The following is a 14,818-nucleotide window of genomic DNA, read 5'->3' on the forward strand; positions in this document are numbered from 1 at the left end:
TTTTGACGTTAAGGCTGTCTTACGAAGCTTCCAGGACAACCAGGGGTTACAGCGGACGTTAACGAAGAAAATGGTATTGGATAAAGAGAGTCGCAATGGGATTGGTATCTCTAATCTTCCTAATCAGAGGTATTTATATTGTTTTTTATCATAAAATTTTAATGAAATACTTTTTCTAGGCACAAAATTGTTGCAAGACGAGGAGCAACATTTACATTGATGCTTGCAGGTTTTTTCCAGAAAAAAAAAAAGCAAAGATTTTGAAGAAATACTGATAAACATGGAATTATAGGGGAATCAGGGCTTGGAAAGACTACGTGGATTAATACGCTTTTTAGTACGACAATTAAAGGATATTCTAATAATAAAAAACGGTTTCGGAAACAAACAGATCAAACAGTTGAAATTGAGATCACAAAAGCAGAAATTGAGGGTACATTATGAAGAGGAAGAAAAGAGGGATTTATAATACTATTTTAGAGAGATTTTTTAGAGTAAATCTGACTATTGTTGATACACCGGGATTTGGAGATTATGTAAATAATAACGAGGCATGGCAGCCAATTATAGAATTTATTGATGATCAACACGAATCATATATGCGTCAAGAACAACAACCAAGAAGATCGGAAAAAATTGATCTTCGGGTACACGCATGTCTTTATTTTATCCGACCTACAGGTCATACATTAAAACCGCTTGATGTTGAAGCAATGAAACGGCTAGGAACACGTGTGAATCTTATTCCGGTGATTGCAAAGGCAGATTCTCTGACACAAACTGATTTAGCTAAATTTAAACGACGTGTAAATTTTTGGATTATTTATTTGTTCTAACTATTCTATAGATTCGAGATGTTATAGCAGCACAAGAAATCAATATATTTACTCCAATAGTTGAGGAAGATGATCCAGCAGCAGCAGAACATGCCAGAAATTTAATTGTAGGTCTAAAAGATAAATTTATTTATTATTAAAAATATTTAGGCAGCCATGCCTTTTGCATTAATTGGAAGTGACAGAGACGTACAAACTCCAGATGGTCGAGTCGTTAAAGGAAGACAATATAGTTGGGGTGTAGCAGAAGTTGAAAATGACGAGCATTGTGATTTTAAAAAATTGCGTTCTCTTCTTATTCGTACACATATGTTAGATCTTATTCAAACAACGGAAGAAGTTCATTATGAAGTAAATATTTTAACGCTATTTTCTTGTCTTCCATTTAATCATTAATTCAAGGCATATCGTGCACAGCAAATGGAGATTCGTAAATTTGGAGAAGCAAAAACTCGTAAGCTTGATAATCCAAAATTTAGAGAAGAAGAGGAAGCTTTGCGTAAAAGATTTACAGAACAGGTCAAAATAGAAGAAGCTCGATTTAGGTAAGTGCTTCCATATTTATATTTATTTCTTATTAATAAATAGGCAATGGGAACAAAGGGTAATTTTTATCATTATATACCCTTTTTAAACAATTTAATTTTTGTTTACAGCTTATTTCAGAAAGAGACCGCCTTAATAAAGATCTTGAAACTGCTCATACTAGGTATAATCTATTTTTTTTCTATCATATTTTTTTATTAACTTTTTATAAAGTATTAAACAACTCGAAGCTGAATTAGAACATATGCAAACTATTCAAAACAATAGTGGGCGTCGTCGATAATAAAATTACATCATTTTCTGCTCATTTTGAAGCCCTTCTTTGTGTATCTATTTTACCATTTTGTTTATTCACTTTTGTTTTTATAATATACATTTACAAAAACAAGATATCATATAACTTTTTTTTTTTTAAAAAAAAACAAAAATGTTTGTTTTATATTTATTTAATCTTTTATTTCTTTTATTTCTTTTATTTCCTTTTTTCTCTTTTTATATATTTCAGTTTTTTTTCAACTTTCATATGCTGACTTTTCCCACACAAAAAGTTCACGTCCTTTCACCCGCAGGAAAATTCCCTGCCAATGTCATTCTCTATAATACAAAGGGCCAATATGCATTAACGGGCAGCCATGATAGATTTGTTCGTCTTTGGAACCCACATACAGGAGGGTTAATTCAAGAATATCGTGCACATGGCTATGAAGTATTAGATATTACAGTTTCTTGTGATAGTACAAAATTTGCAAGTAGTGGAGGTGATAAGGTAATAATAAAGAATATGGGAACTAGTATTCAGTTGGCAATCTGTAAAAAAAGCATTAAAAAAAACCTTAACATTGATATAATGCATATATATTACGCATATTAATTTAAATGGATACACATTAATAGATATATGGTCCATACAAGTTAGCATATAGCCTAAAATATGGAATTTAAAAGTTTTTTTAACACATCTATTATGATTTTTTAATGGATGAATGGCATTATCTAATGATTACCTAAAATTTATTAATATAAATCTAAAGAATATATACTATAAATATTATAGATGTATGCAACAAAATCTATATGGATTATATATGCTTTATATGGATACTGAATATGCATTCTAGTCCCATTTATTTTTTTTGACTTATATAAAATGATTTGTAGCAAGTTTTTCTATGGGATGTTACAGCAGGACGAACAATACAACGGTTTTCAGGGCATTTTTCTCGAGTAAATACGGTATCTTTTAATCTAGAAGCAACTGTTCTTGCAAGCGGTAAGAAACTTTAGTTTCTATGATCTATAATTTGATGAATGAAATTTAGGATCTTATGATTCTTCTGTTCGTTTATGGGATTGCAGGTAATATTTTAAATAATATGTAGAAGAATGTTTGATATATTATCTAATTAGATCATTGTCGCATACACCTATACAAGTACTTGAAGATGGAAAAGATAGCATTTCGTCAGTATTAATTGCAAATCATGAAATTATTACAGGGTAATCTAGCAGATGATGTATTTTTATTATAAATTAAAAAAGGATCTAGATCAATTGATGGAAGAGTACGTACATATGATCTAAGAAGAGGACAATTGTATACAGATGTAATAGGACGTAGAGTAATCTTTTTTTTGAAAAATACTTTTTTTTGCTAAAAAAAGAAAAGAACCAGTAACTTCAGTTGAACAATCAAATGATGCTAATTGCTTGCTAATTTCGACACTTGATTCTACAATTCGTCTTCTTGATAAATGCAATGGTGGACTTTTGCAAACATTTAAGGGACATGTTAATTCAGAATACAGAGTAAAGTCATGTTTTGGTCAATCGGATAAAGTTGTCATTAGTGGAAGCGAAGATGGCCGCATTTGTGTATGGGATCTTTTAGAAGCAAAACTAATTCATCAATTACGATTTGCACCGGAAAATTCGCAAAGATCATGTGTCAGCTGTGTTGCATTTCATCCCAAGAAAAATCAAATGCTTAGTTGTGGAGTAAATGGAGAAATTACTGTATGGGGAGCGTCATAATTAAAAAAATTTTATATATACAAACACACAAATTATTCATAACTATATACATCATTATTAGAAATAGGCTAATTGTAAACAAATTACCTTTATAGCTTTTCATACTTTTTTATTGACTGTTTTCTAATTTTGTTTTTTTCGAATCTTTTGTTGTACTTGTATCTAGACCAAGATTCCTTTTTGCATAAGCACTCGCTGCTGCACTAGCAATAAAGGCATCAATTCCAAATGGATCAGAATCCTTCTCAAACTGTACTGGGCCATCTCTTGGCTCAGCCAAATCTGCACCCTTAAATCCATGGGTGGCTTTTCCAAGAACTTCAAATCTGCTTTCACGAGTAACACGATTTAATTCTTCATCAGGATTTTCATCAACATCATTTGCCTTAGGCCTGTATATAGATTGTACTGCAGCAGCAGTAGCAAACAACCTAGAAATAAATTAACTAAAAATTTAAAATACTAAGATATTACGGTTTATCATATATATTATAAGTATCATCATCTTTAAATCCTGAATCTAATCCAGCTGTTTGATTAAAAAGTCTATTGTCAAAAAGACTATCTTTAGACAGAGTTGGCTTAGCCAGACCAAGTGCAATTTTTTCAGATATATCTCTATTTTGTTCACGAGCCATCACTTTAAGACGTTGTTCAGCACCCATGCGAGACATACGCATTTGTCGTTCTACATCCCTTCGACGTTCTCTACGAAGATTTTCTCGTTCTTTAGCAGCTCTTTCATCTTCTGAATTTTCATCCTCATCAGAACGTGTAGCTTCCGAAGCATTACTTGAGTCCTTTTGCTGCAACATATGACGTTCTTCCCTTACTTTTCTTGCAAGTTCTTGAAGATGTTCTTTCTTAGCATCTTTTTCTTTTTGAGCAATCTTATGTTGCATCTGCGCCCTCTTTCTGACCTCTTCTCTAGCATGTCTATCTGCAGCATAAAGTGCTTCAGATAATTTTGAAAAATTATCATTAATTTGAACATCCATCATACCACGACCATCCGCTATTAATCGTTTATCAAGGGGTATTGTATAACCTTTAGCATTTTTCCAATTTGAAATACTAGGAGGAATAACCCACTCCTGTTGCTCTTTTGCCGTTAATTTTCTTGGGGGAGAATGCATTACAGGCGCCGGAGGAGATGGCGGTCCTCTAGGAATTTTTTTATGCCTAAACTTTAACGGTTCCATTGGATCTTGTGGCATTTCCACCATTTTAATAATCCGCTGACGATGAACAACATCAGCGGTCTCTCCCATTTGATTACATGGAGTATAACGAACAAAAGTTGGTTCATGCTTTTCTTGTGTCTGAATAGTTTTCGGTTTTGATGCCGCAATCTGCCCTGTTATAATTTTTTCTAATGCACGACGAGTTCTTTCTGTTGTAGCTTCTACTTCTTCAATAGATGGTCGTTCTAATGATATTTCTCCAATGTCTGCTCTCTGTCGTAAAGGAATTAAGCTTTTAAAAGAAGAATGCACAATTCTATCCGGATCATGGCCCTGGCGTGCAATTGCATCATACCTTATATTGCCTTCTGCATCTACTTGAATTGCTAAAGCAGCTCCAGCTGTCATTTTCTTCAGACCCATTTGTAAGGGATATTGTGCCACTAAAATCTCTGGAAAAGCCCCTCCATCTTCAAAATCTTCAATTCTCTTAGGAATCCATCCTTCTCTCTGCCCATATGGTGGTATTTTTGTTGATATTAATCCATTTTGATTTATTTCTTTATTTTCCACCTTTGAGCCCAAAAATGCCTCTTTTAAAACCGCTTTTTCGCCATTTAAATGCCTGCTTACATAAAATACTAAAAAAAATAACTAATATAATAAAAAACTTACGTTTCCTTGCCAAAAACTGGAGGAAAGGCAACTTTCATTTTTTTATGTCGTCCAATTTTTGTCTCGACGGGCAGAGAAAAATGGCTACTATATAAATTATCAATCAAAAGAATTCAAAAAAAATCACTTCAATAACAAATACACAAATACCTTCAATATACTAAAATAATATAAAATCTTTTTTTTAAAAAAAAGATCTTAATTTTTTTTAAAAAAAAAAAAAAACATAAAATTCAATATAAATTATTTTTTTGATTAAAACAAGTAGATTAGTTTAAGTTCTTCCAATTTTATCTGTTTTTTTTTTCCAATTTCTTCAATTCTTAAGCCTAATCTCTGCACGAAAAGCTGAAAAAGCTACCTCGTTCGAAGGTCTCAGATCTAACAACAAAAAAGCGGAGTAGAAAAATCTCAGAAATAGTAGTTTTATAAGGAAAATATGAATGACTTGGTAAGGAATAGAATAGGGTCTAGTTATATTTAAAAAGAATTAACAAATACTCTTTTTTTTAGGAGGAGAATGAGCGTCTACAGGGAAATCCAGGGATATTGCTAACACGAATTTATGGACAGGCGATGGAGCTAGACCAAGAAGAAAAGACATTAAAAGCAAATGAATGTATTTCTAGAAGTTATTTAGTGAATAGAATTGAGATTATTTTAGTTGAAAAAATGACGATGAAACTTTTACCGACGTTACCAGATCTTGAAACAATATGTGAGACACATTTTACATGGCATGTTGAGAGTTGGCAAAGCCTTGGAAGGAAAGCGTATAGCCCAGAATTTGCGAGTGGGAATTTTATTTGGTGGATTTAATATATTTTTTTTGATTATAATAGCTAAATATTTTTATGAAGGAGAATACTTGTTTTTCCTTTTGGAAATTATCAAAGTGATCAATTTTCTATTTATTTGGAGTGTCAGCCTTCAGATCGGTCAGCTAGCTGGTATTGTTGTGCTCAATTTTGTATTGTTATGTGGAACAAAAATGACCCATCAGTATGGACACATCATTGTATTATTCAGATGAATTTAAAAAAGGTTCATGTTTGATGTTTATTTAGATGCTACTCATCGATTTATTCCGGAAGAGTCAGATTGGGGATTTTCACGTTTTTATGATCTCCGTAAATTAATGATGCGATTTGAAGATCGGAATCATTCTATTATTGAGAATGACGAAACATCAATAACCGTATATCTTCGAATTGTTAAAGATTCGACAGGCATTTTATGGCATAGTTTTATAAAGTAAATTACTTCTTTATTAAATACGAAACTATTGCTTATTTATTAATAAAGTTACAATTCAAGAAAAGAAACAGGATACGTTGGTCTCAAAAATCAAGGAGCAACTTGCTATATGAATTCTCTCTTACAATCCCTTTATTTTACAAATTTTTTTCGGCGTGTAAAGACAAAAAAAAAATATTTTATTACTAATTTTATATTAGGCAGTATACATGATACCTACTGAAAAAGATGAACCCAATGATAGTATTGCATTGGCACTTCAAAGACTTTTTTACCTTTTACAGACATCTTCAGAGCCCGTGAGCACCATTGAATTAACTCGTTCGTTTGGATGGGATACATTAGATTCGTTTATGCAACATGATATCCAAGAATTTAATAGAGTTTTGCAGGATAATTTGGAAGGAAAAATGAAAAATTCTGAGGCAGAAAATGCTCTTAGCAAACTTTTTGTAGGAAAAATGAAAAGTTATATTAAATGTGTAAATGTTGACTATGAATCATCTCGAAGTGAAGATTTTTGGGGTATCTAACTGCAATTTTTGATATTATATTTACCCTATTTTCAGATATCCAGCTTAATGTTAAAGGAATGAAGACTCTTAGAGAATCATTTCGGGATTACATTCAGGTTGAAACATTAGATGGTGATAATAAGTATTTTGCAGAAGGATATGGACTTCAAGATGCGAAAAAGGGTGTCATTTTTCAGTCATTTCCACCAGTTTTACATTTACAATTGAAAAGATTTGAATATGATCTTCAACGTGATACAATGGTTAAGGTAATTACGATTGAAACACATTTTTTTTATTTTTGACATTCTAAAGATTAATGATCATCATGAATTTCCATTAGAAATAGATCTTGAAGAGTTTTTGTCTGATGATGCAAATAAATCAAAACCACATATATATAAACTACATGGGTATATTATATTTTATAGGCTATAATTGTATTAATTTTTGAAAGAGTTCTTGTACACAGTGGTGATTTACATGGCGGGCACTATTATGCTTTGCTTAAACCAGAAAAAAAAGGCCATTGGTATAAATTTGATGATGATAGAGTAACAAAGGCAACTCTTAAAGAAGTTCTTGATGAAAATTTTGGAGGAGATATGTCACCTACAAATAACTATATAAAGAACCCATATTCTCGCAATTCCTCTTTAAAAAGATATATGAATGCATATATGTTAGTTTATTTCCGTGAAAATGAACTAGACGAAATATTGAAACCTGTTGTAGAATCAGATATACCTGAACATCTTCGTATATATTTTAAGATTCAAACAAAAAATATTAATATTGGATAGGTAAAAGATTAGAATCGGAAAAGGCTGCTTTAGAAGCACGAAGAAAAGAACGAGAGGAAATGCATTTATATCTTTATGTAAAAATTGTCACAGATGAAGATTTTAAAGCGCATCAAGGCTTTGATCTTTCAAATATAGAAGAAAGGGACCCTCCTGTTTGCCTATTTTCTACCCATAAAATTCTTAAAGAAACATTATTTACAAATTTTAAAATGCAAATAGCTGAAAATCATGGGATAGATTCAAAAAATATTAAATTTTGGGTAATGGTAAATCGTCAGAACAAGACTATTAGACCAGATACGCCTGTTCCTGAAAATGATCCAACATTAAGTATTTATTAGCTTTTATTTATACCTTTTCTAACCCTTCAAGCATTGGAAATGATTAGAGATAAGATGCTTCCTCGTAAAGGGGATTTATTGTTATATATGGAGCTATTTTCTGCGGATTCATGTGATACTTTATTAGAATCATGGAATTCTTTAGAAACACAGGGAAACAATGCAAAAATTCTGATATTTTTGAAGCATTTTGATATTAAAAAGCAACTTTTGCATGGGGTTTCACATATTTATATTAATAAACATGATAAAATTGGAACGCTTATCTCTATTATTTGTTCTTTAATGGACTGGCCTTCTACAACATTAATTCAGCTTTATGAAGTATATTTCAGTACTTTTTTAGCAATTATTTAACCTTATATATAGGAAATCAAGCCAACTATGATTGAAATGATGAAATTAAAACAAACATTTTATCAAGCAGAGATACAAGATGGAGACATTATTTGTTTTCAAAAAGTTATTTCTGAAGAAGAGTAATACTAAAAGAGTATATATTTTTTTATGCTTAACAATAATAGGATAGAAGAAATTCTATCTGATGGAGGCTATGGATCAGCTATTGAATATTACGATTTCTTGTTAAATAAAATAACACTGTCATTTAAACCCAGATATCTCGACCAAGATGTAACGGAAGAATTTGACTTAGTATTAAGTAGAAAAACGACATATGACGTGGTAATAATATTATAATTTTTATTTATAAATAAACGTTAATAATTTAGCTTTCTTTTAAAGTTGGAGAACGTTTAAATGTTCCATCGACACATATCCGCTTTACAACAATTAATTCTGCTACTCAAATGCCTAAATTTACAGTAAAAAGAGTTCCTTCTTTAACTTTACAAAATATTCTTCAGTCAGCATATTTACAGTCTCCATTGAATATATTATTTTATGAAGTATTAGAAATAAGCCTTAGTGAATTGGAAACTAAACGAACACTGAAGATTGGATGGTTGCCAGATGGTATAACAAGAGAAGTATATTAAACCTATATAATCGGATTACTAAAGAATGACATGCAATTAGGAATTAATAGAAGTACTTGTTCCTAAAACTGGAATATTAAAAGATGTCGTTCAAGCTTTGATACAAAAATTAAACTTATCTTCCGATCTTATAGACCGTTTTCATATATTTGGGGCTCATTTAAACAGAGTCTATAAAGATTTTGATTTATCATATCCCGTTGCTTCATTACAAGATTTTCTTCTTTTATATGCAGAAATGATACCAGAAGATGAACTTAATTTGGAAAAAGATGATCAATATATAAATGTTTATCATTTTCAAAAAGAACCAGCAAGATCACATGGGATCCCGTTTCGATTTATTATTAAACCTGTAATTTATTTTTTTTTCAAACTTCATTTTTATCTTATTCTTGATAGAATGAAAAATTTAATCAAACAAAAGCAAGACTCTTAAAACGTACAGGTATGAAAGAGAAAGACATGGGTAAAGTCAGGTATGCTGTAATCCAACAAACATCATTTGCAAAACCTCATTATTTGGAAGATGGTAATAAATTTAATGCATATCTATAAAATCCATGAAATAACATGATATAGATGATGTTATATATGACATCTTAAGAAATTCTGATGATTTACTTGGACTAGATCATCTGGACAAAACCGTCAGAACTGGAAGACATGGAGAAAAGGCAATCTTTATCAAAGGATAATCTAAGAATTATCCAAAAGAATTTCTAGATCCTTTTTAAGTTGCATATATCTTCAATTTTTAATTTTTATATACAAAGAAGCATACAACACAGCTCTAACAAAAAAGGGAATAATAGATAAAAAATTATTTATTAATATAATTCATTGATTTATATTTTTAATATGGTTTTACTTGTAAAAAAAGTTTTGAGAATTAATACTTGTAAAACAGATACAATAAGAATAAGAATGGATTCGGTAATGGAGAACCAAAAAATACGTGCTTCTGTCGACTGAACTGTACTTAAATTACGATTTTCACGCAAATTAAGATACTTTTGTGAATGTCGAATTATAGAAAAAACTTTTGAAATTCTTAACAAATATTCATCTAATGTTTCTGTTTGTTCATTAACATTATTTCCACCCTGGGGCAAAACTGCTCGTTCTTCATTTTCAACTGAAATTTGAAAATCCAAGATTTTATCTGTTAAAGTCGACATTTCATTAGAAAAACAAAACATATATTCGCCTTTATATTTTGCGTTAAATTCAATATCTCCTTGTTTTTCTTTAACACCATTAAAAATAATATTCTTATTTGTATCAAAGATTTGATAATCAATATCAAAAGAACCGCCTGATCGAACCTATTCTATATAAGATAAACTAATTTGGCTCATACACTGTTATTTATACCGCGAAATAAAAAATAACCTTTTTACCAACTTCATCAACGAAAGTATAAAAACATTGTTTTTTATTAGGAGGAAGTTGAATTGTTAAAGTTGTTCCTTTAACAATTGCAATAAAGGCAAAAATAAGAAAAAACCATTGCATGATCAAAGAAAAAAAAGTAGGGTATTTCTTGCTCGAAAGAAACTGATGTTCCGAAGAAAAATGGTAAATTGTTATTATATCATTCAAAAGTCTATAATCTCTATTTTTACATTATATATGCGTAATATATGCGTAATGTATGCACAGTATATGCATTTGAAATATTTTTAAAATTTCAACATATATACGTATATATAGATTGACTAACATTAAATCAAAAATTATAATATTTAAGAAAAAATATTTATTTTTAGTAAAAAGAAACAAGATAAAAGAAGTTAAATTAAATTCTAAACTTTGTATATTTATAATATATATTGGATTATACGTAAATTTTTTCTCTAAAAAAATACAAATAAGATTTATAAAAAAATACAAGAATTAAGGATAAAATTGATAAATAAGGATATAATTAAATTATAGAATAGTTATAGATTATATATCTATATTATATCTTTGATTTTTTTTTAAAAAAATAAATGTCACGTGCAATGTCTTGTCCCGAATACCAGGAACTTCAATCAACATATATAATAAGAATAATGTAAAAAAAAAGCGAAAAAAAGATATATAAAAGGATTTTTTTTTAGAGATGAGCTCTCCATCTCAAGAAGGAGTTATTTTTGTTCGTTTCTTTTCCAGAAAAAAGGGATAACTTTGGATCAAATTGACATATATTTAGGTAAAAATGCCAAAGGAGAGACAAACACCATATCATGAATGGATATCATCAGAAAAATCACCTAATTGTCATCATTTGTCACCCTCGGATCTAAAATGCCATGAAAAGTATGCGTTAAATAGCATAGAAAATGCATTAATATATGTTTTCTAATTTATATGAAGTTTTTCATCTCACGCAACACCAATTCGTGTACCAAGTAGGGCGGTAAATAAAAGAAATAAAATTATTTAGTAAGAAAAGACCAATCAAGTTTTAGACATATCAAAGTACGGGAGATTGTGGGTATGGAAAGTTAACATTTCATCGATATCGTTTTTCAAGTCCGTATTCACCTTATAATTCATTTGTTTCCCCGATAAAAGCTAAACAGACATATGGAAGGAGGGGGAGAGCCAGAAAAAATTCTTTTTTATCCGTAAATTATCTTAAAAATAAAGAAAAAAGTGAGATTATTTCCGAATTTAGTTTAAAAGAAGATTAAAAGAAATATAAAGATACATTGAATAAGGAGGAGTCATGTTTTTCCTCGGAATTCTCTCCAACTCGTAATTTGTTCTCAGAAATAGCTTCAGATGATACACATTTATCTTCATTTGAAAAGTCAAATTCAGGTTTATAGCACCTTTTTTCTTAATCAAACATGAAAATGACTTACAACATAGATATTAATAATGTAGAGTCTCAAAAAGTGTTTACTCTTTGTACACCAAAACATGATAATTTGGATGATTCCAATATGTTTCATGAAATCATAACAAACCATTTACATCATTCTAATACACCAAAATCGACAAATTTTTCATCTAGTCCGTCTTTTTCTACATCTTGGGAGAAACAAAATACGGAAGAAAGTAAAACAATGATCGAAAAATCAAGATTTACTTTAGGAGATACAAAAATATCCTTCTTTAAAGACAATATAAGAAAGAAAACAGATGAAAAGGAAAGTCACGTTCGTATCCTTGATATAAAGAGTTGGTATACTGGAAAATTTCTTGAAGATTCAACAAATATGCAATTAATGATTTCAAAAAAGGGTTTTGCATTACAAAAAAATGGCGAATTATTGCCATATCATAATTATAATGCAAATGAAATTCGAAATATAGCAGTAGGTTTTTATTCTTATAAATTAATTGTCTTGATTTTTAAAGTATGAATTTGATCAATATGGCTTGCTTTATATTAGATTGAAAAACAGGAATGGTATGTTTATTGATTAGAACAATTTATTTATAATATCTTTTTTTAGCAAAATTGAATGGTCCAGGGACAGAATATCTTATTCAAATAGTCACTACGCAAAAATTAAAATCTTTAAGGATTCTTCAATATTCATGTCCTGATGTAGATCTTATTGAGTATTTTTCTTTCAATCTTTTACATGAAATTGATCTTTTTTAATAGACTTACACCAGAACAAGCTCAAAAAATGTTATCCCTTAAGAAATCAGTTAATCCATTTAAAAAAAAAACTTTAAGTCCTTCATATCATTTAATAAATTCAAATGAAATAAATACTAATGCATCAGAAACATCGCCTTACTTTTGTCAAAAACTAGATGAATCTGTACCTCGAGTAAATTCTAAGCCTTTATGTTTATCTAAAAAAGATGAAAAAACAAGCGAGAAAAATGAACCGTATGTTTTTTTTAGCAAAAATATAAGAGTATTTATATTACTTAGAAGATTAATTTATCCTCCTGTTGTTCTTTATGATGATGATATAGAGCGATTAAATGATGGTGAGTTTTTAAATGATACAATAATAGACTTTTATCTGAAGTATTTCTTGCAAATTAATTTAATTTATTAATTTTATATGTAGATATATTCAAAATAAGCTTTTTCAGAAAGATCCTTCTAAAATAGATGAGTCACATATATTTAATACATTTTTTTATAAAAAACTTGTAGATAAAGATCGTTCAGGGTATCTTTATTTTATAAATTATTTAAAAAGAAATAACATTAAATAGCAAGAAAGGTGGATATCAAAATGTCAAAAAATGGACAAGCAAAACTAAAATTGATGTTTTTGCTAAAAAGTATGTTGTTGTTCCAGTAAATGAAAGGTTTCAACATATAATTATTTTTATCTATTAATTATTAACATAAAGTAGTCTTCATTGGTATGTAGCAATAATATGTAACTTAGATACAATGTCAGATAAACATCTTGTACAAAACTCTGAAAAAAATATAGAATCAAATACTAGAAACGAAATATTTTCTTTTTTCTCACCAAAAAAAGAAATGTTTATTAATTCATCTTTTTATCAAAATGACAAAAAATATAATATTTCCAACAGTTTTTCGGACTTTCAAGAAAATGAATTGATAGAAGAAAAGGATAAACATAGAGATACTGGCATTGATAGTAAAGAAACTAGTTTTAAAAGCTTTTTTGAAAACTCTCAATTATCAAGACTTTCCAAAGATATATCTATTTTAAAAAAACATAATCAAGAAAAATCTATAGAAAAATCTTACACTCAATTATCGAAAAAAAGTAATATTCCTATTAGAAAACCTGTTATTATTATTTTTGATTCTTTAGGAGGACAACATAATATAACTTTAAAAAATTTGCGTGATTATCTTTATGAAGAAGCTAAAGATAAACGCGGTTTAGAATTAAATAAGGCAGATATAGCGGGAATACATGCAAACGTTCCTCAACAGAGTAATTATTGTGATTGTGGAGTCTTCTTACTTCATTATGTTGAACAATTTTTAAATAATCCGGATAGAGTTTTGCCACTTATTTTGAATCATCATAACAAAACTTCTATTTCTTCTGATATTAAAAATCTTTGGGGACAAGAAAAAATATCATCATTTCGAAGTGAACTTCGTCTATTAATAAAACATTTACAGAGTGAATCCTTAGTTATACCAAAAAACAATACAGACAATGCATATTTAAATCAAGAAGATATTATAGATGATGATAGTGATGAGCTGATTATGTATTTTTAAGAAAATAATTATATCATACTATTTAGCATAGTTAATATAGTTAGCATATTTTACTTTTTTTCCTGTATATATTAAAAAACTTAATATTTTCTTATTTAAAAGATAAGTTATTTTAAATTTATTTTCAATATTTTTATTCAAGTTTTTTTTTTACAAAAATAATGTATTGTATATTTTTTAAATAGTTAAAATGTCTTTAGAAATCATTCATTATTTTTAAAAAAATATTTTTTCTATTAATCAATTAAATTATAAAATAAATATATGAATTCCAAAGTAATAACTCTCTCATATCAAGTAATTCCAAAAAAAAGATATCAAAATAATTAAAAATCTAGAAACGTACAAAGTAATTATTAAAAAAATACCTATATGAATAATATGAATAATATGAATAAAAACATAGGACAATTATATTTTAAAAACATATGAACCAAAAAATCC

The 14,818-nt window shown here is 28.9% G+C and overlaps 6 protein-coding genes across 6 annotated transcripts; 4 read left to right on the forward strand and 2 right to left on the reverse strand.

Moving 5' to 3' along the window:
• Positions 1-70: 70 nt before the first annotated feature.
• On the forward strand, positions 71-1,665 carry PNEG_01518 (hypothetical protein; the record flags this gene model as incomplete). The annotated part of the gene is made up of 10 exons (XM_007875269.1): positions 71-129; positions 180-229; positions 293-433; positions 481-806; positions 848-943; positions 987-1,187; positions 1,239-1,381; positions 1,425-1,440; positions 1,493-1,545; positions 1,596-1,665. The coding sequence occupies 10 exons, from the start codon at positions 71-73 to the stop codon at positions 1,663-1,665; spliced, it is 1,155 nt and encodes a 384-aa protein (XP_007873460.1).
• A 240-nt stretch (positions 1,666-1,905) lies between these two features.
• On the forward strand, positions 1,906-3,413 carry PNEG_01519 (hypothetical protein; the record flags this gene model as incomplete). The annotated part of the gene is made up of 6 exons (XM_007875271.1): positions 1,906-2,148; positions 2,541-2,652; positions 2,702-2,738; positions 2,790-2,879; positions 2,929-2,996; positions 3,049-3,413. The coding sequence occupies 6 exons, from the start codon at positions 1,906-1,908 to the stop codon at positions 3,411-3,413; spliced, it is 915 nt and encodes a 304-aa protein (XP_007873462.1).
• On the reverse strand, positions 2,899-5,323 carry PNEG_01520 (hypothetical protein). Its single transcript, XM_007875272.1, has 4 exons — positions 5,273-5,323; positions 3,888-5,225; positions 3,501-3,844; positions 2,899-3,455 (listed from the first exon to the last, which is right to left on the reverse strand). Exons 1-3 carry the CDS (start codon positions 5,308-5,310, stop codon positions 3,523-3,525), a joined length of 1,698 nt encoding a protein of 565 aa, XP_007873463.1. The 5' UTR covers positions 5,311-5,323; the 3' UTR covers positions 2,899-3,455; positions 3,501-3,522.
• Positions 5,324-5,676: 353 nt separating this feature from the next.
• Positions 5,677-9,887, forward strand: PNEG_01521 (hypothetical protein; the record flags this gene model as incomplete). Its single annotated transcript, XM_007875274.1, has 18 exons — positions 5,677-5,723; positions 5,786-5,891; positions 5,937-6,081; positions 6,133-6,290; positions 6,340-6,526; positions 6,578-6,686; positions 6,730-7,054; positions 7,099-7,313; positions 7,360-7,457; positions 7,502-7,803; positions 7,848-8,180; positions 8,223-8,515; positions 8,561-8,670; positions 8,716-8,875; positions 8,923-9,180; positions 9,230-9,544; positions 9,592-9,721; positions 9,772-9,887. The coding sequence occupies exons 1-18, from the start codon at positions 5,712-5,714 to the stop codon at positions 9,885-9,887; spliced, it is 3,372 nt and encodes a 1,123-aa protein (XP_007873465.1). The 5' UTR covers positions 5,677-5,711.
• A 150-nt stretch (positions 9,888-10,037) lies between these two features.
• PNEG_01522 (hypothetical protein) lies at positions 10,038-10,718 on the reverse strand (the record flags this gene model as incomplete). Its single annotated transcript, XM_007875275.1, has 2 exons — positions 10,567-10,718; positions 10,038-10,517 (listed from the first exon to the last, which is right to left on the reverse strand). Exons 1-2 carry the CDS (start codon positions 10,705-10,707, stop codon positions 10,038-10,040), a joined length of 621 nt encoding a protein of 206 aa, XP_007873466.1. The 5' UTR covers positions 10,708-10,718.
• Positions 10,719-11,242: 524 nt separating this feature from the next.
• On the forward strand, positions 11,243-14,374 carry PNEG_01523 (hypothetical protein; the record flags this gene model as incomplete). Its single annotated transcript, XM_007875276.1, has 13 exons — positions 11,243-11,332; positions 11,390-11,496; positions 11,554-11,596; positions 11,649-11,835; positions 11,887-12,003; positions 12,055-12,503; positions 12,547-12,598; positions 12,645-12,753; positions 12,800-13,033; positions 13,079-13,177; positions 13,221-13,325; positions 13,372-13,467; positions 13,516-14,374. The coding sequence occupies exons 1-13, from the start codon at positions 11,300-11,302 to the stop codon at positions 14,372-14,374; spliced, it is 2,490 nt and encodes an 829-aa protein (XP_007873467.1). The 5' UTR covers positions 11,243-11,299.
• Between the last annotated feature and the right edge of the window lie 444 nt (positions 14,375-14,818).

Source organism: Pneumocystis murina, assembly GCF_000349005.2.
Source record: "Pneumocystis murina B123 chromosome Unknown supercont1.4, whole genome shotgun sequence".
Taxonomy (NCBI): domain Eukaryota; kingdom Fungi; phylum Ascomycota; class Pneumocystomycetes; order Pneumocystales; family Pneumocystaceae; genus Pneumocystis; species Pneumocystis murina.

Bases quoted from the DNA above. Each gene is read 5' to 3' on its own strand.
- PNEG_01520 (XM_007875272.1), bottom strand. From the start codon at position 5,310: ATGAAAGTTGCCTTTCCTCCAGTTTTTGGCAAGGAAAC. The intron at 5,226-5,272 runs GTAAGTTTTTTA...ATTTTATGTAAG, and splicing joins CCAGTTTTTGGCAAGGAAAC to CAGGCATTTAAATGGCGAAA. The intron at 3,845-3,887 runs GTAATATCTTAG...ATTTATTTCTAG, and splicing joins TATAATATATATGATAAACC to GTTGTTTGCTACTGCTGCTG.